This window comes from Dromiciops gliroides, chromosome 4, assembly GCF_019393635.1.
Source record: "Dromiciops gliroides isolate mDroGli1 chromosome 4, mDroGli1.pri, whole genome shotgun sequence".
In the NCBI taxonomy this organism is placed as follows: domain Eukaryota; kingdom Metazoa; phylum Chordata; class Mammalia; order Microbiotheria; family Microbiotheriidae; genus Dromiciops; species Dromiciops gliroides.
The window spans coordinates 16,678,545-16,703,817 of NC_057864.1; the positions used below are offsets into that span (position 1 = coordinate 16,678,545).

The 25,273-nt window shown below is 41.9% G+C and overlaps 1 protein-coding gene across 2 annotated transcripts in view; it reads right to left on the bottom strand.

The window, feature by feature from the left end:
* PATJ (PATJ crumbs cell polarity complex component) overlaps positions 1-25,273 on the bottom strand; it is a 320,690-nt gene that overhangs the window by 78,894 nt on the left and 216,523 nt on the right. For both annotated transcript variants that reach the window (XM_044002310.1, XM_044002309.1), the window contains one exon: positions 16,634-16,725. In XM_044002310.1, coding sequence (XP_043858245.1) covers positions 16,634-16,725 — 92 coding nt within the window. The remainder of the gene's footprint in view (positions 1-16,633; positions 16,726-25,273) is intronic.

Genomic DNA, 25,273 nt, shown 5'->3' on the forward strand with positions numbered 1-25,273 from the left:
GAGTTATTTTGGCAGGAACAGAGAAGGGAGGAGCTGCTGTACTGGCCGGTTGCCTCATACTGGCTCATCCTCATTTCTTGCATATCAATAACTGCGAATGATGGGGATGGAGTGCTCAGTAAATCCTGGGCTTGGGAGCACAACTGCAGGCAGGGTGATTGATGGGGAAGGCCACAGTGTGCAGAAAGTCAGTACTGTGAAGGGCAGGTTCTTTCTACCTTTCTCATATCCCCAGCTACAGAACAACAGATGGGGCTGAAACCTGTTTAGCAGGGTGAGGCGCAAACTGGCTGTGGGAATTCACTGGCTGCCAGTTGGGTGGAAATTTTCTGGGGCAGTCACTTCTCCTGGGGTGCTCGTTTGGAACATGTGATGGAGACAATTACCTCAAAGCCTGTGAGAGTTGTTGGATGGACTCAGGCTCTTCTTCAAAGAAACCAGGCCGATTCACAAGCCAGGGACCAAGCCGTGGCCAAGTCTAACTGTGGGGGCACACAGTGGTCCTTGAATGGACTGAGGGAGTTCCTACACCTCCCCAAGGATCCAGGAAACAGACACATATCAGCTGGTTAGACTCTGCTTCCTGCCCTTGCTCTTTAAATATGATATCTCCCTCCCCCTTGACCTCAGGTCTCAGGATTCCCCAACACTAGCCCTTTGCCCTTGGCTGCATTGGTTAATATCCATTCACAGTCTGGCACTCGTGTTAATGCTTTGATCCAGAATCCTCCTTCCCTAAGGTTCCCCAGACTATTCTACCCTTTAGACACAGCTCCCATGGCAGCAGACTCTGGGTTTCCTTTTCTGCTTACCCACCAAGATCATCTTCACCTAAGAATCCCTGGTCTTCATTGTATTAGTTCACTACACACTTTCATTTTCTCTGAAATACATTTTAATGATGATAACAATAACACTTACGGAAACATATTATAAGACGCTTTCTATATCTTATCTAATTGAATTCTCACAAAAATTCTATGAGGCAGGAAGGATTCTTTTCTAAATTTTACAAAAGGGAAAACTGAGGCTGAGAGACATTAAGGGATGTGTGTAGGGCCAAAGGGTTAACTCGTAAATGAGGCATTATTTGAATTCAGGTTGAACATTTCTCTATCTTGGCTTCCATAGACCTTTTTCTACCTTCTCATACCCAGGGAGTCATCTTTTAAAACAAAGAATAAATAAAAGACACAAATGCTTTTAAAAAATTAAGCAAGATATTAGCAGAGTGTGACATTAAAAGCATTTTAATCTAAAAATTTCCCCCAAAGCCCTCAGTTTTGATCGTTATTTTTCTGACATAATTATTAGCTTGTTTTCCCAGCTAGACACAAGGATCCCACAGTCTTTGTTTGAATCCTATGACTTTGGCACAGGCAAACCTAGGGAAGGACTGAGAAGATGTTGTCAAGGATATAGCTGTCACTGGCCCAGTGACCCAACACCCTTACCGCCATGCTGCTGGGTGGAGACTGTAACTAAAGATGTCTAACACCTTTGACCAATAAAGGATGAGATCCCTTCCAGGGACCCAGCAAACATCGAGTGCTAGTGACTCCCAGTTCAAAGGAATCCAAGAGGGCATCCATTCCAACCAGGGCCTGAACAGACAGCCCTCCTCCAACATCCCCAGCCAATGATCACCTTGTCTTCAAATGAAAACTGCTACAGAGAATAAGTTACTACTGTATCACCTACTGCCTGCCAGAGTTCATCATCATTCCCTTCAAATTCATCTGTCTTCTGATTTTTCTTTTCCTTTTGAGAGCATTGCCAACCTTTTAGGTATTCCCAGCTATGGGCAATACAGCCCTATGGACCACCTGTCCTGCCTTCCTGATTGTGGTGACAATATGGGGTGACCCTGCTGGGCCCTCCTTGTCTCTACCAGAGAGAATCTACGATGGTACCGCCATATAGGAGGGCCACACTCACTGTGGCTCCATCAAACTTCCTTTGTCCCTTAGTAGTTAATAGCTCACAAGAGATGAGTAATCCAGAGATGCTCAGAGTAGAACTTAAGGGGTAGAAGTACTCCTAAGACTAATAGTGGACCAGGAAAAAATGACAATGGTTGACATCTGTTTGGTGTTTTGCAGATGATACCTCAAGGCAGCCCCAAAAGAACCCCGGGGAGTAGGAGAAAGATACTCACGGTATTATACCCATTTCTTGAGAAAACTGAGGCCCAGAGATATTATGTGATTTGTCTGAGTTTACAAAGCCATGCCCCTGCGCACATATACTTTCCCCTCTCCACCTGTATAGGTCCCTTATCTGTTGCCTCTCCCTCCTTGCTTCTCCTGCCCCCATTAGAATTTAAGTTCATTAAGGGTGGGGTCTTGCTTGCTTATTTTTCTATCAGGACTTAGCACAGAGTTTGGCATACAGCAAGTGTTCAATAATTGCTCTTCATTCATTCATTCCAATGCAGGCTCCTCACAGCCACCCCCAAGCAAGAGGATGGGCCCAAAGAGGACACTCGATGGGCCATACTTACTTCTGAGCTTCAGACTACTTGATGGTGATAAAGCGGATGGCTTTCCACTCTGTGCTAAGGTGACTGCTTTTTAAAGACATGGCCACATATAAATCTTAATGGGGACACTGTGGGGAGGGGAATGAGTGGCCCTGAACTGTCCTGACACAACTCAGTGATTTCTGCACAATAAGGGGGGTTTGCAATGTCCTTTAAAGCCCATATGAAATTTGGTTTTGCTTCCTATAATAAAAACCTCTGATTATTCCCAGTGGGTTGGGGAAATGATGCTCTAAAAAGTCACAGTTTATATCCATCTGCCACTTCCTTGATGGCTCTCCCACACCTCCTTCTGGGGGAGGGAGGCTGGCCCGGGCAGCATATTTCAAATTGACAGGAACAGGCAGTGCCGATAAAACAAAATCCCCGACACAGACCTTTGCTGGGGAATACAGAGGAGAAAATGGTGCCTCTCAGCTCTATAAACACTCCTGAGCAAGGCTGGGCAATAAGTCACTCAGCAAGCAGCCTGCCTAGTGCCAAGCTCTGGGGTAGGTATGGGGGAAACAAAGGGAGGCAGAACCAGACCCTGCCCTGAAGGTGCTTCCATTCCAATGGGTGAGACAACACACAAATGACTGGTACATACAAGATATGGATGCGGTGACCAGAAAGGGGAAGCCAAGAGATGGGGGTGAAGAGGAAATGGACTCAAAGGATGGGGGACAGCCAGTGCAAAGGCATCCCCTTGAGCTTAGGAGTCAGGATTTAAGCCCAAGTCTGCAGATTACAGATAGGGGGCACAATGGAGACACCTCTGGAGCTCATCGAGAAGACCTGAGTTCAAATCCAGCCTCAGACAATTGCTAGCTATGTGACTCTAGGCAAGTCACTTCACCTTTGTTTCAGTTCACTCATTGATAAAAACTGGAGTTAATGGCCTATAAGGTCCCTTCTAGTACAATGGATAAAAATATGAAAGGAGAGCTGTGGATAATTAATGGATAAAGGCAGGGAGGGGCCCAAGGTGGCAGGGTGCAAGAGAAATAGGACAATGTCTCCACTTTTCATTCTTACATTTGACATATTCTGTGATAAGTCAGGATAGGACTATCTTAAGCCTTCTTCAAAATGAAAGTGTGACATAGAAAATGCTTGAGTGGTTTTCTAAAGACCATCCCAGTCAAATGTTAGAAATCATCACCCTTTTCAAAGTAGCCTAAACATTGCCACGTGGAAATTCACGTCTCAGAACCCAGAGTCTGGCTTTTTGGGCCATTTAACAAAATGTCATTATATTGTAAGAACCAGAGCTGACATGTTGGAATCCAAGTGGGATGCCGAGAAGACCAGGGAATGGAAAAATTATATTCTTCACTTCCCTTTCCAAGACAATCGCTACTAAATGCTGGCAAATGGACTTGACACATCAGTGGCTGTTAGAATTAAATATTTATGCTTCTCTAAAGAACTTCAAGAAAGGGAGGAAAAAAGAGAGAACTTGACACTTGTCGCAGTCTTTAGAAAGCCAGACTGGGGGGAAAAAAGCATTTTGGAAAAACGCAATTTCATTTGAACCAGATGCCCAGTATACTGAGGGCTCTCTTTGTTCTATCCCTGCCTCCCTCTCCCTTTCCCCTACTATATCTCTTTCTTAACTACCCTGTCTCTTTTCTCTCCTCCCCTCCCCTCCCCTCCCCTCCCCTCCCCTCCCCTCTCCTCTCTCCTCCTCTTTCTTCTCTGTCTCTCCCTCTATCTCATCCAGTGATTTTTGGAATCCATATACAGAGAGGATTTTCATCATAGAAACTGGAATAATCTGCTAAGTAGTAAAATATGCTGAATCTGAATGAAAAGTTCAATGACAGTGTCACCATGAACTTTTTACATGCTTTTTCCCAGCTATGGAAATTGCTAACGAGGCCGCTGGGAGCACCTTTGCATCTGGGCCTGCATTTTGGGAAGGTGGCCCAGGGGCAATTTGAAAATAATTAGAGCTGTCAGTAGTGTGGCGGAAAAGATGCTTAGACTGGTGGGTTTTGGGTTTTTTTTTTTTTTGGTTAAGGAAAAAACAAAACCACAGAACATAAGTAAGTTTTTGCTAAAGGCCTAAGGGCACAGATGTTTTTTAATTCTCCTTGTGGTGTCCCCCTCCTCAGCTCACCATATTTCTTCCTCTTCATTTCCTTTTGGTTTGTATTAACTACCTCCCTTTTTTCTATGCGTTATCCTCCTCTCTACCTGGCTACCTACCCTTCATGTCACCTAAAAAAAGGCATAATTAGTTTCTCCCAATAGCTACCGAGGGTTCTGCCCAAAGCTAGAAGCAGGAACAATGACAGCAGCAATCAACTCTAGTCACTTTAAGGTTTACAAAATTCTTGACATATATTAAGTCATTTCACAAAAACCTAGGTGATATTTTTATCCCCTTTTTTGAATAAAGAAACTGAGGTTCAGACATGTTAATTGTAAAAGATTGTGTCTACTTGTTCTAGCTAGTCACACTGTCTGCCACATATATCTTATGCACACTATTTTAATTTTCACCTTCATGCCTGGCATGTTCTTTCTTCTCACCTTTGCCTCTTAGCATCTCTAGCTTCCTTCAAGATTCAGATCGAGTATCACCTTCTGTAAGAGAACTTCTTTGGATGCATCAGCTACTAGTGCCTTCCTTGTTAAGAGGACGTTACCTCTATTCTATACATATCATGCATAAATTCATCTAAGTGTATATTATCTCTCTTATTAGAGTATAAGCTCACTTAGGGAAGTGACTATTTTCACTTTTTAGTTCTTTCTTCACTGTTAGCCCAATGCTTGGCAGATAGTGCCAAATTAATACTTACTGACTGCTTATAGGCACATAATATGTATTTTTTAATCTGCATATACATTGTTTTCCCACAATGGATGTAACCTCCATGGGGGCTGGGATTTATCCATATTTATCATTGCCATCCAAGGAACTAGGGCAATATTTAGGAAGAAGAATACATAACAAAAAGAGCTTAATAAATGCTTATTGAAAAAATGAAAAAAGAACCACATCAAAGCTCATTTGGGGTAGAGCACAATGGATAGAAGGGAAGCCTGGGACTGCAGTAGTAAAATTAAAGATGTGATAAATAATTGCCTCTTTCTTATTACCTGCCAATGGTTTAAAACTATAATGTCAGTGTCAACTCTTGACTAGCCTGGAAGTACTTTAAAGGCTGGGAATATAGGCTGGGTAAATACCCCACATAACAAGTGATTGTTTCTGGAGTTAGATGCAAATTCAAAGTCATCTGTTTTAGCTCTCTTCTAAGCATTATGGAGAGTATAACAATTGATAATACTATAACAGATAGGTAGTCTATTATGAGCTACTAATATATTATTACATCATTTGACTAAAATCTCATATCAACAATTTTTAAAAATCCAGGACCTATATTTCATTAGTATAGGGTAGATATTTTTAGTTTGAAACCTGAACTTATTTAAAATTTTGATAGCTGCAATTTAATATAATTATTTTCCTTTATCATCCTTTGTTTTATTTTTGTTGTTATTCAAATTATTATTTTAAGAAGGGGTCTATAGGCTCCACCAGACTGCCAAAGAGACCCATGATATGAAAGAGGTTGGGAACCCCTGAATGTCAAAGCCAAATTCCAGAGCTTCCACAATACAACAAAATATTTCAAGTAGCTAGAAAGGAGTCTGAGTATTAAGAAATAGTAATCAGGACATGCAAGACACAGCAACATCTAAATAAATGAGAGAAGATCTTGGAAATCAAAATTTCAAAATATGATAGCTTCCCCTGAAAAATTGAGTATAATAGTACAGAGGGGGGCAGCTAGGTGGTGCAGTGGATAGAGCACCTGGATTCAGGAGGACCTGAGTTCAAATCTGGCCTCAGACACTTAACACTAGCTGTGTGACCCTGGGCAAGTCACTTAACCCCAATTGCCTCACCAAAAAACAAAAATAGTACAGAGGAAAAAAAATGGAATTTTAATAGGTCTATTGAACATTCATGAAAAGATTAGAACTGAGTAGGAACTTTGAATTATAAATATAAGAGTAAAGACAAACCAAAAAGATTTTTTTGTTGTCGTTATTTGATTATGTGGAAAGTTAACTATTTAATGATACAGTGCTAATGTTCTAATGAGGGAAGAAGAAACAATTGTCCTTTCAGAAGCCTAATGTCTTCAAAAGGTATTGAGGGAGTTAATTAAAAAAAGAAGATATGGGAGGTGGACAAGTTCTGTCCTGAGGGTTTTAAGAGGGGAACAAGAAGGGAGGGTAAAAAGAATATACTAGGGGCAGCTAGGTGGCGCAGTGGATAGAGCACCGGCCCTGGAGTCAGGAGTACCTGAGTTCAAATCCGGCCTGAGACACTTAACACTTACTAGCTGTGTGACCCTGGGCAAGTCACTTAACCCCAATTGCCTCACTAAATTAAAAAAAGAAGAAGAAGAATATACTAGTGGAGAGGGCAGGAAGAAAAGGACATGCCATTTGTCATTTTTGGAATGTGTGAGAAAAACAGCATACAAAATTGGAGGAAAGAGTAGGAGAAGGTACCACCAAGTGAACCATAATCTTACGTGAAGTGAACAAAAAAAGGCTGAAACCCCCCGCCCCCTACACACACACACTTTGGCATAAAAAGATACATCAGACTCAAAAGACAAACAGGTTGGGACAGTGGGGAATAGAGATAACAGGGAAGGAATAATAGTAAACAAAACAAATTTCCAATCTCAAAGAGGATGAAAAGGGAAAAAAAAAGAACTGAAAACTAAGGGAGGTGCTTATCAATTAGAGAATGGCTGAATAATCAGTGGTATATAAATGTAATGGACACTAACAAATGATCCCTGGAATCCTAAGAAGTAAAAATGCAGAATGAAGTGAACAGAAGCAGGAGAATAATTTATTCAAGGACAACACCTTTGAAGGAACCATGATAAAGGAAATGTCTACCTATCTCTCCAGAAGACCTAGGAAGAAGTATATTAATCATTTTCTTACAGAGGTGCTGCTGGATACCAAGAATTTTGGAAATGGCCACTAAGTGTATTTATATTGCTTGATTGTCTTTGCTTAGTTGGTATAATGGTTTGTTTTCTTCCTATGTTTTGAATGAGGTAGAGTTAGGCAGAGGTTAGCAATAGTGATGCCCTCCCCCGCAAAAAGTAATTGAAATAAGTTTTTTAAATAAATAAAGTTCAGAAGGAAGCACAGACAAGGACAGTTTTAAAAAATGTGTTGAATTTATTAAATAAACATTTGATTGGCCATAATATTCCCTAGAGTTTGATCCTGGGAGGATGTTCTAAAAAAAGAAAAAAAATTAAGGGATGAAAAAGAAGGATTCATTTGGGTGTGAAAAAAAGATGGAAATATTTGGGGAGGAGAAAGCAGAATGAAATGGAGACTCATGGTTTCATAAACCAAGTATTTTTGTTTTCTGCTATAAATATGGAAATATATTGTTGTGTGAGAAGTTCTAAATAAAAAAAGATTTTGAAAAATAAAAATACAAAGAAACAGTCAGTGGACCTGGGTATGTATACCAGCTCTGGTACTTAACACCTGTTGGACAAGTCATATACAACTCTGTCAAATATGAGGGGGTTTGGACTAGATGACAACTAACATCACTTCTAGTGCTAAATTAATGCTTCTATGACTAGAGTTATTAAAAAAAAAACCTTCCCACTTTAGATGCCAGGTATCCTGATTAAATATCTTAGAAATTTTGTGTAATATATAGCTAGACTTGGGGGGCAGCTAGGTGGCGCAGTAGATAAAGCACTGGTCCTGGATTCAGGAGGACCTGAATTCAAATTTGACCTCAGACATTTGACATTTACTAGCTGTGTGACCCTGGGCAAGTCACTTAACCCTCATTACCACCCCCCCCCAATGATATATAGTTAGACTTAAAACTATGTTTTGCTGAGACATGTGTTAACTAGGCCAGTCCTTCCTACTGTGAGATGCAATGATGATGAGATGTGTATACAATATGATTTCATTGTGCCTCATTCTGTCTGGCTGACTCTATATTTGGATGGACCCTGGATTCTGACTTCGTTAGTAGCTTTAACAAAAAATTCACTTTTATTATTAATTAGATTATCACTGAAAAACCAAAATAGCATAGATCTGTGTATAGAAAACCATGATCTTTGGTGAACGCTATTTTTAAGAGTTAAATTTAACATGGTTGTAACAAAATTGCCCCATTTGCAGCCATCCCCTCCTTAACTTGCTTTTCCCCACCTCCTGTGTATTTTTTTTTTATGGTTTTATCTAATAATATTCTTAACCTTCTTTCCCTTCCTGTCTCTTCCGGCCTGACACCATAGATTTGTATCTTTCAATACCAGTCACTGATACTGCTCAGTATTGTTCAGTCATCCTGTATATGGAAGGAAGCTCCTATCTTATCTTTTTTTTTTTTTTTTTTTTTTTTTGGTGCAGGCAATGAGGGTTAAGTGACTTGCCCAGGGTCACACAGCTAGTCAGTTGTCAAGTGTCTGAGGCCGGATTTGAACTCAGGTCCTTCTGAATCCATGGCCGGTGCTTTAATCCACTGAGCCACCTAGCTGCCCCCAGCTCCTATCTTATCTAAAGAAGCTAACTGATCCATTTGGCTGAGTCTTTCAGCACACCATGTTGCGGCCTTAAAATGGCATCATGTGCTTCATAATGAGAAGAAAAGCCTTTCACATAACCATTTGCAAAGATTTCTCAATTGGTAAATATAGTAAATCTCTCCATGTCTTCCCCTTTCCCTCATAAAGGATCTAGAGCAAGTTTCTCTAAGAATCTATCAGCAATTCTGATAAATTGGAACTGACCACTAGCTTCAGCTGGGAGGGCTGTGATAAGGTAATTAGAGACAGCCATTAGGCTACAAGGCAGGCAGTGTTTTTAATTAACTGCTCTTCTGTCTACAATGGTGCAGATTTCTGCAATATCACGTCCTTGCTCCCCGGTTTTTTTTTTTTTAAACAGTTGTTTTTGTTCACATCCTAATTAGCCTGTAATCCACAATGGGTCTGTGAGTCATTAGTGCAAATTAGCAAGGTGCTGCTGAGTGTACCTAGCTTACACAGTCCCTTTCTGTCTCCTTTTCACATCATTAGAGCTTGGGCCAGCCACCCCACGTCTCCCCCTTCATGGTGCCCTGGACATATGGATTGTAATATCCTAGAGTGCTTCTTTCTGGCCCATCCAGATGTGCTCGACATAACAGGTCCCCTGGACATACATCACATGCGGCAGCCCTGGGCTTTCGGATGGCCCATGTGAGCTGGTGGGAGGATGTTCACGCCTGCCCTGATCTCAGGGCAGGGGGAAAGGCTGGGTTACTACAATGAAGAATGAGCTGCTCTACTTGGCAGGGCAAGGATCCAAGGAGATTAATGGTCTTGCCCGCAGCTCCTGTATTAGCGTCCCCCGCTATCCAAAATTAACTGTCATGTACAACAGCTCAGTCTCCATTACTTAATTACACGTGGAGAGCGTATGCGGGGGTGAAACCTCCCGGGCCTGAAGGAGGCTATAGGAAATGCAGACCTGGAACAAGATTTAATACCAGCTGTCAAGCTCTGCTGAGGACGAGGGGCACAGCCAGAGGGGGATCTGTAGCCACGGCACTCTATCGACTGGACACATCAGCCCCTCTCGTTTTCGTAATTAAAATTGTAGGAGAGCCCCGTGTGTGCACTTTATTGAGTCCAAGGGGCTATGGTCTCACACTTAGTGGGAGTCGGGAGTCATGTCTAGGCATATTCTACCTGCAAAAGCTAGCTAAAGACTCAGCACCTGTGTCCTGCTGGCTTTAGCCCTGAAGTTCTTCAAGCAGAGGGATGTGGCCAGCTGCCCCTTCCCTCCCACACAAGGCTCTGTCCCTGGTCTCCCAGCCTTGGCACTGGCTGGCCCCAGGCCTGGCATACTCTCTCTCCTCAATCAATGGGTCCCTCCACAAAGATTACTTAAGTACTGACTATGCACCTGATCTTGTGTTAAAGCTGGCCTGCTAACAGCTCAAGCACCAGGCTCTTCAGGAGGCCCTCTCTGGGCTTGATGGTACCTTCCCATCCAGGGTGACCTTTGGGTTGCATTCAATGTGATGTTACATATGTAAATCATAACTACAGAAACATATTGTATAATTATTATACAAATACATACACTTAATGATATAAATATAGGTTATCTCCCCTGACAAAATCCTTAATGGCAGGACCTGTTTCATTTTTGTCCATATCCTCAGATATAGGCCCTTAATAAATGCTTATAGATTGATGGATTCATTAATTCATCAGTATCTCAAAGTCACCCTATGGATACTCCCTCCCCCGAGGCAGAGTGCAATGTGTTCATAGTAGGAGGTAGCAATGCCTTACAGAAGTCGCCTAAGATCCTTCCATTACCGGTTTGCTTACTGACTCAGTCTCCCCGAAGGGCAAGGCCACAGAGTCTCACACCTGAATAGCTTTCAAGTGCCTTGGCCTGTGTCCTCTTCCATGACTCCAGTGCGTCCTCTACCCAGAAGGACCTGATCTCTTCTCCATAAATCACAGGGGCTCCCTATTGCCTCCAGGGCCAAATAGAAAAATCTGTTCTGTGGCCAGGCTTTCCTTGTGGTCTTTTTTTTTTAGTGAGGCAATTGGGGTTAAGTGACTTGCCCAGCGTCACACAGCTAGTAAGTGTTAAATGTCTGAGGCCAGATTTGAACTCTGTTCCTCCTGACTCCAGGGCCAGTGCTCTATCCACTGCACCACCAGCTGCCCCTCCTTGTGGTCTTTTTATTCTCCCTTATGTACATAAGCCTTCATGCTTTTCCTCACACACAACATTCCACACGGGAATGTTTTCCTTGTTCACTTCCAGGGCCTCTCTTTCCTAGATTCTGTCAAGACTCAGCCCAGATGGGGCAGCTAGGTGGCACAGTGGACAGAGCACCAGCCCTGGATTCAGAAGGACTTGAGTTCAAATCTGGTCTCAGACACATGACACTTACCAACTGTGTGAGCCTGGGCAAGTCACTTAACCCCAATTGCCTCCCCCCCAAAAAAAGACTCAGCACAGATTCTATGTTGGAGATCAGCTCCCATTTATACTGTCTACATATTCTTTGCTGCAACATATAGAGTCTTATTTGATCCTCAGCCCAACCCTATGAGGTTGGTGCTCCAGTGACCCCCATTATACAGGGTTAGAATTGAAGTCCAACAACTCATTTTACAATTGAGGAAACAGTCATGGAGAGTTTAAGTGACTCACCCACAACAACAAAGAGAGGAAGAATTTGTGAAAGAATTAGAATTCAGGTCTTCTTTAGGGCTAGTGTTCTATCCATTACACCTCCTAGCTGCCTCTGCCTGACAATTGATCACAAAATAAATACATAAACCTGTGACAGGCACTTAAAGATTTTCTTGTTCTGCTGGGCTTGTGAATCCTTAGCTTATTTCCAGTGTTAATAGGACATCGCCCCATTTCTCAGAACCATTTGAGCAATTAAATGACTACAAACCAAACAAACATCAGCTCAAAAGGTTGGAGGAACTCACCTATTAGATGCTCTATTATACTTCTATTATACTGTATAATGCAAGGGATCAAACTTAATAATGATAACTGGCAATAATCATGCTTCAAGGCTTGCAAATCACTTGTAGGACTACCAGCCCTGTGAGATAGGCACTACAGGAAATAAACCTTCCATTTTATAAATGAAGAAGCTCAAACACAAGTGTGGAATCACAGCCAAGGTCACACAGCTAGGAAGCATCAAAGGTGGGACTTGAACCAGGTCTTCTAGATACCAGCAGCAGCACTATATCCACCACATTAGATTGCCTTTCAATTTCTTTGCTTCATCTTGGTCTGAGGCTAAATCCCTGGATGCCACTCAGGGAATGACCCAGTCATGACTCATATGACTCAACAGTTGGCCATGGCAGGCAGGAAGTAAATGTCACCTTAGAATCCATTAAAATATTGAGAGATTCTAGGGGAAAGCTTTCATAGCCCCTCTGTCCTCATTTGGAGATACTGTGTTCAGTTCTGGGTGTCATGGCTTAAGAAAGACATAGACAAGGAGAACATTCAAAGGACAGTGACTAGGCTAGTGAAAGGCTTTGAGTCCATATTAAATCAGGTTCAACTGAAGGAATGGAGAATGTCTTACCTAGAGCAATGAAAACTCAAGGAGCATGATAGTTTCCCTTCAATAACTGAATGGCTTTTGGATAATTTGGGGGCCTCCCAAATAAAGTCCAGTTATCTCATCTATAAAATGGGGCAAGAAAGACTTACAGCACCTCCCTCCCTGAGCCAATGGGATAACATTTATAAAGCATTTTATAAACTTTAGGAGATCTGTAAATATTAGGTATTTAACTGACGGGCATATGATGTCAGCAAGCCCCCCCTCATCCCCCCGTGGAGAAGTCAAATGGTTAGCCCTCTGTGAAATCTCACCTTGTTTTCTTCCCAGGGTAAGATGTCCATGATATTTACAATATCCAGGGCAAATTTGCTCCTGGGATTCATGATGGACATTTTGGCATTTTTGTTTGTTTTTGCTTTAAATGAATCATACCATCTACTGGGAATTCCATTCCAGGCTCAGAAAGAACTTCATTTGGAATCCAGGGAGAATTGTAATTAACTGAAAACAAACTGGGTTGCTTCATGCAAGGGTGTGGAGATGGTAGTAATTAGGTTACTAGATGGGAAAACAGAAAGCCAAGTGATGTGAAGGGAAGAGCACTTGACTTCTCAGTGAGATCTAGGTGCTAGTTCCAGCACCACCATCCTAAAATCAACTTGCCCCAATCTATTTTCCAGGTCAGTTGTTTTGCCAATGAGATATTTCTATTTTATTCTGTCAGTCTTTTGATTTTGTTTTTATTGTTTCCTGGTGTCTCATGGAGTCATTAGCTTTCAAGCTTCCACTTGACCAATTCTTTTTTTTTTTTGGTGAGGCAATGGGGGTTAAGTGACTTGCCCAGGGTCACACAGCTAGTAAGTGTCAAGTGTCTGAGGCTGGATTTGAACTCAGGTCCTCCTGAATCCAGGGCTGGTGCTCTATCCACGGCGCCCCCTAGCCGTCCCACTCACTCTGTTCCTTAATCCCAATGCTCTAAGCCTTCACTGGCTGCCCTCCATGATGGCGCGGGCTCCTTTTTGGCACTGCCTCAGAGTCCCTCCATGCCTTGGAGAAGCAGCTCAGGAATCATCTTCTGGAAGCAGCTTCTTCTGACCCCCCCAATTGCTAGTGCCCCCCCCTGTAAACTGCCCTGTATAAAAATGTGTATATTAATTAACTTTAGATATATCGCGTATGTATTTTTATAGGGACTTGTTATCTCTCCCATTAGAACACAAGCACATGGAGAGTAGGAATCGTTCCATTATAGGTACTTATTGTTCCCATAGCACCTAACACAGTGAATGGCACATAATAGATGCTTAATCCATGTTTGCTGATTGATTTGGCCTACATTTCCTCAACCTAAAATAAGGAGATTGGAATTGATTACAGCAAAGGTCCTTTTCAACTTAAGGACTGGCCCAAAAAGTAGAACCAGAGATTCTGGCCAGACCTTTGCTGCTAGCATGCACCAACTTTGACAGGCTGGGCCTTACCAAGACCCTGGTCTAGTCCAGCCAGTTTGGTAGGACCTCCAAGAACATGTACTCACTCCATGCAATCATCTTTTAGAATTCAGTGTTGTCCTTCACAACAACACAAGCCATTCAACTGAGATACAGATGGATTACTACTAATAGCTTGTATTGTGGATAAAGCACTGGCCCTGGATTCAGCAGGACCTGAGTTCAAATCTGGCCTCAGACACTTGACTCTTACTAGTCGTGTGACCCTGCGCAAGTCACTTAACCCTCATTGCCTTCACCCCGCACCCAAATAATAGCTCATATTGCTTTAAGATTTAGAAAGTGCTGTACAATTTGGATCTCATTTGATCCTCAAAACAATCCCAATTTTACAGATCAGGAAACTGAAGCTGAAAGAGCATAGTGACACAGCTAGAAAATAGCCATGGCAGAATTTGAACTCAAATCTTCCTAAATAATTCCAGAAAGCTTATCCACAGAGCCACTGAGTGCCATATAATTCTTTTAAGTAATGATTCCAGGGGCAGCTAGGTGGCGCAGTGGATAAGGCACCAGCCCTGGATTCAGGGGGACCTGAGTTCAAATCCGGGCTCAGACACTTGACATTTACTAGCTGTGTGACCCTGGGCAAGTCACTTAACCCTCATTTCCCTGCACAACAAAACAAAAATAAATAAATAAATAAATAATGATTCCATCATTAATGGTAATAACCATGGATCCTAATTATGCGGCATTTTAAAGTCCAAATTTATTAACGCTTTGCTCACACGAGATCTTGGTGAGACTTACTGTGTTATCCCGACGGTACATGTGAAAGGTAAGCATTGGAGAAAGGAATTAACCTCCCTGAAGTCTGACTCAATATGAGAGCTGAGATTCAAGGGCAGGTTACAGGTGGCAGAGGATCAGAGTGGTTATGTTTCTAGTAGAATTAGCAGCCATTTCCCGCAGCAAAAGGAGCAGAGATAAATCTGAGCTTTATGTCAACAACCAGCTTTCTAAGAATGAGTTGTTTAGTGTTTCGTAGTTTTCAGTCATATTTGACTCTACATGACCCCAATTTTGTGGTTTTCTTGGCAAAGATATTGGAGTGGTTTGCCATTTCCTTCTCCAGGTCATTTTAAAGATGAGGAAATTGAGGCAGACAACGTTAAGTGACTTTCCCAGGGTCACACAGCTAGTAAGTGTCTGAGGCTGGCTTTGAACCCAGGTCTTCCTGACTCCAGGCCCACTGAACCACCTAATGGCCCCCTCTAAGAGTGAGAGCTATTGCAAAATAGTATGGCTGTCTCAGAACACAGTGGGCTCCCTCTCGTGGGAGGAAACATCTTCAGAAAATGTGCTCTTCAATCATGAGTTAATCCAAATGACCCCTGAGGTACCTCCCAACTCTACAATTATGAGAACAGATGTTGCTACAGTGTCTGCTCTCAAAGAACTCACATTGTATCTGAGGAGAAAAGCCAGTCACATCACAAATTTACAGCTGAGAAAAAAATCCCCCTAAATTCTCATTTTCTTTTATTATGAAGCATGGAAAAAATGCAAGATTTAGAGTCAAGAGGTCCACGTTGAAAACTGGCCCTGCCACTGGCTATTGCTATAATTACAGTTAAGTCAGTGTACCCTCATGGGTTCAAGTTTCCTTGTCTCTAAAACAAAAGGTTAGACTCTAAGACACTTAGGGCCCCTCCCTTCCTGGGCTGTCTATGATCTTGTCCTCAGGAAGCTGGAAAGAATTAAGAATGGAGTGAGGATAAATGATGCCTTCAGAAACTCCAGAATTCAATTTTAACCAATTAGGGTGACTTCTCCCTAAACAAATCACTTGCTAGAGCTGCTAACATAGGCCAAGTGGAGCTGCATTTTCTCTCCTGTGTCTTGTCAGTGTTGCCTGGTGAAGGGAACATTTGTCCTCGGAAGGACAATGGCAAAAGGGAGAAGGAGCAAAGGCCCAGAAGAGCCTCATGCCCACGAGCAATAATGACAACTCATTTTTCAATTGCACATTGAGGTTTATGGGCATCTCATTCTCAAGGACACAGAGGTGGGAGGAGGGCAACATGGTTATTTCCATTTGGCCACATAAGAAGACACATCTAGAGAGATGATGTGACTTCTTCCTAGGTCTTCTTTTTTTTTTTTTTTTTTGGTGAGGCGATTGGGGTTAAGTGACTTGCCCAGGGTCACACAGTTAGTAAGTGTCAAGTGTCTGAGGTCAGATTTGAACTCAGGTCCTCCTGACTCCAGGGCCAGTGCTCTATCTACTGTGCCACCTAGCCGCCCCGCTTCCTAGCTCTTCTCAACACTAAGTCCTCTACTTTTCACTCAGCCAACAATGCCAACTGTTAACATGATAGCAACAGACATCTCAAATACCTATAAATCTGAGTAGCCCAGCCAGGTAGGTGCATAAAGGATGAAAAACTCCCAAAGGCATCTGAGGAAATTCAGGGGAATCAAAGGTCCATGGCTTACCTTATGAAAACCAACTTGACCTTGGTTGGGGCTGTCTTAATAATGGCAGATGCATTTTGGTGGCTTCTTCCATACAAAATTTGATTGTTTATCTGTTTGGGGAAGAAACAAGAACATATACAAAATCAAATTCAGTAGCATTTATTCAATGCTTAGTTATGCCTAATCAACCAGAAATATACTATCTTAACTGGATAGGGATGGTATAGAACAAGTTCTAATTATCTTAACATCACATAAGGAGACTTTTATGGTATTTACTTAACTTTTATGATGCTACATTCCACTGATCTCCTATAGGTTTTTGGTTTTTTTGGATTTCAGGTCTTAAGATCAATATAGTGACCCCTATACCAAACTCAAAAACTTTTTGTAGTAATACAAAACTAAAATGTAATTGAACTGTATACTAGGAAATGAATGTCCCAATGTTGTTGTTTTGTTTTTGTCTTTAATTGAAGGATGGCGTTAGAGACAGGAACACTTAGGTTTAAATCCTTCCTTTGACATGTATTATTCCTGTGACTGTAGGTGATATAAGGCTTGAATGACCAAGGCAGTCCCCAGAGACTTTAAACTGAAAGTAATCTGCAGATGTACATCAATGGAGGGAGCTTCCACACTGGGAATTCCAGACAATGATAAAATTACAGACCTCAACTTGGCCATTGCCCCTGAGAAGGGTCTATACAAAAGACCTCTGTTCTCTGCTCTTGGTCAGTAATTCCCAACAACAATGATTCCATGTTTACTTGGAAATTCAGCAAAGGTACTGAGTCAGTTATTAGCCTCAGGAAAGTCATGAGCTACAAAATTAATCCTCAGCAAAATCAATAGTATTTCGACATAATAATGAAACACAGCAAGAAATAAAAGAAAGGAAAATTCAAAGCCAAATAACTACAAAATGCATAAAATAACTAGGGGTCAACCTCCCAAAGCAGAAAAAAGACTTTTATAGAATCAATTATAAAACATTCTTTAAAGAAATAAAGAGAGGCAGCTAGGTGGTGTAGTGGATAGAGCACTGACCCTGGAGTCAGGAGGACCTGAATTCAAATCTGACCTCAGACACTTAACACTTACTAGCTGTGTGACCCTGGGCAAGTCACTTAACCCCAATTGCCTCAACAAAAAAGAAAGAGCAACTTAAATAGCTGAAGAAGTCTTCCTGACTCCAGACCCAGTGCTCTATCCACTTTTGCCACCCAGCCATGCTAATGGGGGAGACAGCAGGCAAAACCAAAAAATCTATGTACTAATAATCCATATACAGTACAAATGGGAGCTAATCAGCAGGAGGAAAGGCAATAACAATAGGAGGGATCTGGAAAGGCATCTTCCAGAAGTGGGAATTTATAAATATTTATTCAGCATCTACTTTGTGCCAGGCACAGCGCTAATTGCTAAGGATATAAACAGATACAAAAGACAGACCTTGCCCTCAAGGAGTTTGCAATTTAACTAGGGAGACAACATGTAAACCAATGTAGGATGAATAGATCAGTAAGAGAGGGAAAACATTGGAATTAAGAGGGCTTTGGGAAGGGTTAGACTTGGAAGGATCCCAGAAACATAAATGCTAAACAGGGGAGTTTATGTCTAATTTTGGAGATAATAAGGAACTACTGGGGTTTGTTTATTTGGTTTTTGGTTTTTTTAGAACAACCATTTTGGAAAAATCAATTTAGCAGCTGCATGGAGGATGGATCGGTTACACAGTCTCTGAAAGTCTGAGGCTAGATTTGAACCCAAGTCTTGCTGAACCCAATTCAAACACTCTGTCAACTACATCATGCATTTGAATCTCATTTCTGATACTAAATGTGAGTGATCCTGCTTTTCCCTGTACCAGACGGATAATACCATCAACACTGTGTATGTGTAATTCTCTGTATTTTATTTAATGCATTTCACAATGTGATGCTAAGAAGATGTCATGGCTTCACCAGAATGTCAAAGGGTCCAGAACATAGGAAAAGATGAAAAACTCCTGGATTAAATTAACCTCAGGAGGTAGGTAGGCTCTTCCCAAATTAGACTCCATCTTTCAAAAGCATCTCAATTTCTAAGTTGTCTTCTGTTTTGCAAAGAAAGGGTCTTGGGCCAGGGAAGATGCTGAGCAACTGGCTATTTCCCCCTTTGCCTGAATTTGAGTGTGATGGGATAAGCATAATAAGTTGGTGTTCTTCTCCAGAGAAGCCCCCCAAACATTTCATCTCAGACAATGAAAGCTCAGCTCACTTCAGCAGATCATTAGTTTTAATTTACATAACAGTCAATTTAAAGTTATGTGCTCTAAACTGCTGCTTTTTAACACTCAGAGGAGCCAGCAATAGAAAGCTAAGCAGCCTGCTTACATTGGATGGTTTTTTCAATGCCAACTACTCTGGTGTTTAGTGGGAAAGCAGCTGCCATCAGCAAATATGCCAGGGCCTATGGAATAATCACAGAGCTCAGAGTGGGGTAAAAGGGAGTGGGCCATGAAATGGAGGCGATCGTGTGACAAAAATGGGAAACCTCAATCAAGCAAAACAAACTAAGCCAGGGAATGAAGACCCAGGCCCCATGATGCAAAGCCATCTGGTTTGGCCTTACAAATCGACAGCCCAGATCTGTGAATCATCTCCTCCTGTTTCAGTTAATATAAAATAATTCTACTGGGGTGAGATGAGGAGAAGCCTCCATTTTCAAGTGTTCTGTGCAAACTGCCCAATCTGATTAGGGAACACATTTCCCATGAGGCCCCGGGCCCTAAAAAGCAAGACTGATGGGTGGAGGAAGAATTACAATTCAAAGCAAAAAGAAAAAGGGAAGAAGGAAATGGAAGTAGGAACCCATAGGGGGATTATGAAAGGTCAGTAGTCACAGAGCTGACCAAAAACAGAGCAAAAGACTGATGAAATGGTCAGGCTACCAATCCACCTGCAAGGTGAGCCAAGCTAGCAGAACTTAGGACACTGCTGGGGGCTGTAAGCAGCAGAAAGATTGGGCAACAGTGAAACAGCAAGCGTTTGAGGCAAGCAAGATGTGTATGTATGGGTCTGCATTCCATACAAGAGCCTGCCTCAGGAGAAGCAATGAAAGCTCTGTCCTCTCCCAAGTCTCCACATTGTCCCTTCCAGACCCTCTATTTCTCGAGGCTTGGGAAAATAGGTAGGCAGCCTTCTCTTTGCCAAGGCCAACTCCTCTTCTTGTACCGCCAGCCCATCCCCTCCTGTTTCCTCTACAACTTCCAAAAATCCTTGATTTCTCCTGAAACTTCAGTCACCTTTTATCCATCAGACTTCACTGTGTCACCTAGAAACACGGTAAGGTCTTTCCCATCCTTAAAAAACATTTCAGTTGACCCTGCCACCATCCCTTATAAATTAGTCTAATATTTCTCTTTCTGTCCTCCACCAAATGCTGGGATAAAATCTGCCTATATTTGTTGCTTCCATTTCCTAACCAGTGCCTAGAACATGGTAGGCACTTAAATAAAGCTGGTTGACCTTAGATTTGGGACTGAAACCAGTGCCCACTAGTGAGCAATGCCCATTTCTCAACATTGATACCTCTTCGCTGCGTCTAACATTGTTGAACACCCCCATCTTGTACTTTTCTCTCCTGCTCTGGGGAAAAGCTCTCCACCCCACTCCAATCTATTTTAGTAATCCAGCTGCCTTTGCAGAATCATTCTTCATGTGTGGTCATCTTCCAGGGCTCTCATTAGGTCCCATGGGTTCAATGATCTTTTCTGTGCAGATAATTCCCAAATCGACATACCCTGCCCTCATCTCTCTTCTGAGATTCAGTCTGGTATCACCAACTGCCTACTGAATATCTCCATCCTTATGTTGTACAGATCACATTCATCCTGGCTGAAATGAAACTAATTATGTTGACCATGTCCTCATCCTCCCAACCACCCCAGGATCATAGATTTTGAGCTGGAAAGGCCCTTGGAAGCTGTCAAGTTTAACCCCTTCATTATATTAAGAGAACAGAGTATTTAAGTGACCTGACAAGTGACACACAGCTAGTAAGTATCTAAAGCTGAAAATGAACCCAAGACTTGCTGACCTCGGTCCAGGTGTTGACCTGATGCAACTCAGGGCACCCTCCCAGATTGCAAGATTCAGGACCTTGGAGACATCCTATACTCTTTTTTCCTCTCACCATACCTCGAGTCCCTTTCTCTTGACCTTAGAAGCCTCTACCCTAATCCTGGCACATATCACCTCTCAGGGGGATTATTTCAATAGCCTCCTCATTGGTCTTCCTATTTTCAGTCTCTCCTGATCCAACGAACACTCCCAAAGGAGGCCAAAGTAATCTTCCTAAAAAGAATGTCTAATCATGTTAATCTCCCTGTCACCTTTGGGACAACATACAAATTTGACAACGCAGAATGTAAAGGCCCCTAGAATCTAGCTCCCACCCCTTGTAATATAGACTTACTCCTCACTGATTCCCCTTTCTGCATGGTCTGTCCATGCAGAAGGTAGCAAATCCTGCCACTCACTGGTCTGGGATCTTGCATTCTCAAATCCCACCTGTATCTTTACCTTTCACCATGGCTAGAATGAAGGTTGGTCTCTCCTAGAGATCCCTTCTTTTTCCAGGTCTCAGTTTATATCGATGTCAGTCAGTGAACCAATGAACATTTATTAAGCACCTACTACTTGCCAGGCATTGTCCTAAGCACTGGGGCAAGGAGCACACAGCAGGAGCACCATGATGTAGAAACAAGCTATATACAGGACAAACTGGAAACAATCAACAAAGGGGAGGCTCTGGAAGGAAGAGAGAGGTGGGGGGAAAGGCTTCCTGGAGAGGGCAGTATTTGACCAGGGACCTGAAAGATGCCAGGGAAACCAGGAAGTGAGACATGGGAATGGGGAACAGCTAGGGAAGAGGCCCAGAGAGGAGATGGACTGTCTCATACAGGGAAGGAGGCCAGTGTCGCTGGACCACAGACTGTCTGGAGTGGTGGGGAAGACACAAGAATACTGGAAAGGTGTGGAGGGCACAATCCTAAGGACTCTGAACGTCAGATGATTTTATATTTGATCCTGGTGGTGAGAGGGACCCATCAGACTTTGTTGAGTAGGAGGATGACAGGTCAGCCCTGTGCTTTTTGAAGATCATGTTGACAGCTTAGTCACAGAGAGCAACACATGGCAGGGAGATGAACTACAGACATGAGGTGATGGCATCCTGCACCATCCTGACGGCAGTGTCAGAGGAGAGAAGAATCCATGTGGTAGAGATGGTATGAAGGTAAAACTGACAGGTCCTGGCACCAGATTGGATATGGGGAAGGAGGGTGGGAGAGAATAAGGAGTGGAAGACAACAGCCAGGTTCCAAGCCTGAGTGACTGGGAAGGTGGTGGTTGTTGATGGTAATGGAAAAGTTTGGAAGGGGAACAGGTTTTGGGGAAAAGATAATTTGTACAACTGCGGACATGTTGAGTTTCGGAGGTCTACATCATACCCAGTTCAAGATATCTAATAAGCTGTTGGAGATGTACTATGACACTTTAGAGAGCTTAGGGCTGGATAAGTAGATGTGAGAATCTGTGGTAGGGAGGTAATAATTAATGTGGACTCTTTGTGGAGGAGCCCATGTTAGAATGTCCTCACTCCTCACATTGCATTGTCCCTACTCATCTGGACACATGTACTAGGTACGGCAGAATAGAACGTCCTTGGGAGCAGGATATACCTTGTCTCTGTTTTTGTATTCCCAGTGGCCAATGCTGATCCTGACACAGAAGAGGGGCTTAATACAGGTTTGATGAATGAATGTAAACCAGAGGGCATTCTAGGAGATACTTTTTTTTGGCAAGGCAATTGGGGTTAAGTGACTTGCCCAGGGTCACACAGCTAGTAAGTGTTAAGTGTCTGAGGCCAGATTTGAACTCAGGTCCTCCTGACTCCAGGGCTGGTACTCTATCCACTGTGCCACCTAGCTGCCCTGGAGATTCTTTATAGAGAACATGAGGAGGAAGGGGAATTGAATCCCACAGGCTGAGAAGGTTTAGTTAGATGAGATGCCATCTGTCATCCTATAGGAATGTGCCCATTGATGAGATTAAGAATCCAAGGAAGCACCAAAGGAAGTAGGAATGATTTATCAATCATTCATAGCAGGGAAAAAAATGTATTTTCTTTAATTACATGGACAGGCTTTAAATTTACTTTAAAAATCTTTAGTAAAATTTCCTTCATTGAAAGCAAAGTTTGGTTTGTTTGGTTTTTTTTAAAATATGGATTTGTGAAACAGTTCAAATTTAAACTGTTCTCAATTTTCCATTCCCGGACCCCACATAAATGAAGATTTATGGTAAACAGCAGTCCAATTACAGCTATGCAGCAAACTTATCGGATAGCAAGTCAAGTTAATTAAATTGAGCTGGGGCTGGAAGTTTTAATTATACAAAAATTAAAATGTAGTCAAAGCAACCAATCTCTTGTGGATTAGGAATACCACAGGGGAGAAATGTGATATGTTCATTTTCCTGCCCCTTTTCTAGAAAAGGAGAAGTTATTTTATAATTCAGTGGGAATCCTGGCAACATAAACAGCTTCATTCAGAATTTATTCTCCAACAATCTCTGAAAATTTATGTTGCTTTAAAAATCAAGCCCACTATGGAGTGGTAAGACAATATTCTCACATTAGCCATGTCCAAGATGATAGATAGATAGATAGATAGATAGATAGATAGATAGATAGATAGATAGATAGATATAGACAGACAGACAGACAGATAGATGATAAGAAGAAAGGAGGAGGAGGAGGAGAAAATACACGTCCATCAGGAAGTTTTATCATGAGTTCAGGCATACCCTCAAATTAAAATCCCGCCTCAGACACTTCCTATAATATATGACTTTGGGCAAGACAATAACCTCTCTCGGTGTGTTTTCTCACCTGAAAAACAGAAATAATAATCTATTGTACCAGCCTCAAAAAGCTCAATAAGTGCTATGTAAACCTTAAAGTACCATAGACATACAAGAGATTACTATCGTTGTTACTTGACAGATTAGGAAATGGAGACCAAGAGAAGCTACAAAAGGCCACATGGCTAATATGGGATAGAACCAGGATGCACAATCATCCATGTTTCTTTGTCCAAATCTATCTTTCCTATAGAGCTCGGACTTATCCAGAAACAATCTCAATAATAGTTCCTGATACGTCAATAGCATTGTGCTAATTTATATCTAGAAGAAGTTTTTGAGCGTAAGTAAGCCAACTAAAAACAGAACCTTTGAAAGGCAATGCCATTCTAATGGTAATGACCCAATAAAGAAATATACCTTTGGCTTAGACGTGTGGGGAGTGGACCATGGACCTAGAAAGTGGAATATGTTGTAAGATGGGGCTGCTATAGCAGTTGAATTTGTTTAATGTTGTTTTCTTTCGTTCAAGTCAGGGTTCAGTGGAGAGAGGATATAATGGGAAATTACTGTGGTAGGAAAAGGTATTAAAAAAAGACACCTTCTAAAAACAGGAGTCTCATACAAACATAGTATTTGTTTTTGTTTTTTTCCCAGTCAGCACCTATTCATGCAAAAATAGAATCTCTTTACAATTAAAGTAGAGGTGTGGCATCTTGTTATTGATATGTTTTGTTAACTTTTCATCCATTGTTGAGAACCTGTACATATAAAGCACTAAAAATCATTGGGAAATTTTTTATATTTTCTACCACCACCACCACCACCACCAAAAAAAAAAAAATCCTTGAAAATCTTTCACACTCATTTTTTTTTTTTCAGAATTTTTATACCACTCCTATGGGATGGAAAAAGGTCTAGTAGTATTGAGCACATTGTATAGTTAAGAAAATTGAGGATCAGACAGTCAATCTCATAAGTATAAATTTGCATAATTAATTGGTAGAAACTGAAACACCGATTCATGATTCTACATTCTTTCACTAAAATTCCACTCTGTGCAATGTAAAATTGTTCTGTGTGACCTTGGGCAAGTCACTTAACCCCAATTGCCTCACCAAAAAATAAAAAAAAAGTAAAATTGTTATCATTATGATTCCTGACCCCCACCTCACAGGAGAAATTGAGACAGTGAAAAATTAAGTGACGAGAGGAAAATTCTTCCATCTGGTAGCACTACAGGAAGAAAGAAAAATGAAGATCCTGGGTTCTCTAAGAGCTCCTTCTCCAACATCTAAAGCATCCACATAGAAGGGGAAAGGGAGGAAAGTATGGAGTACACGTGTGGCTGGGAGGAAGTGGATAGACTTTTCTCAGTGGTATCCACATTTACTGTTGTGGGTAATTGGGTTGTGGTTAGGTTAGAACTGCCCTATGGACCTGATGCGCACAGAATGCTTGCACAGCTGTGGGAGGACATAGAGTAGGAAAATGGGTCATGGGAGAATGTAGTTGTATGAGAAGTAAGCATCATGATTGTCTATTTCATGGTGCACTGGTTTTGACCCATGGTCTCAAATCCCAATTTATCACCTACCAATTTTTGTTATACTACAGGCCCCAACTTTGGGCCCCATTGGTTTAGATCAAACAGGGTACATCTCACAGCAAGTAAGGTTTTAACCAACACCTGAGTAGCTGCCATTGAGAGACTTGGAGAAAACTGCCATGACAAAGATAAATTCTA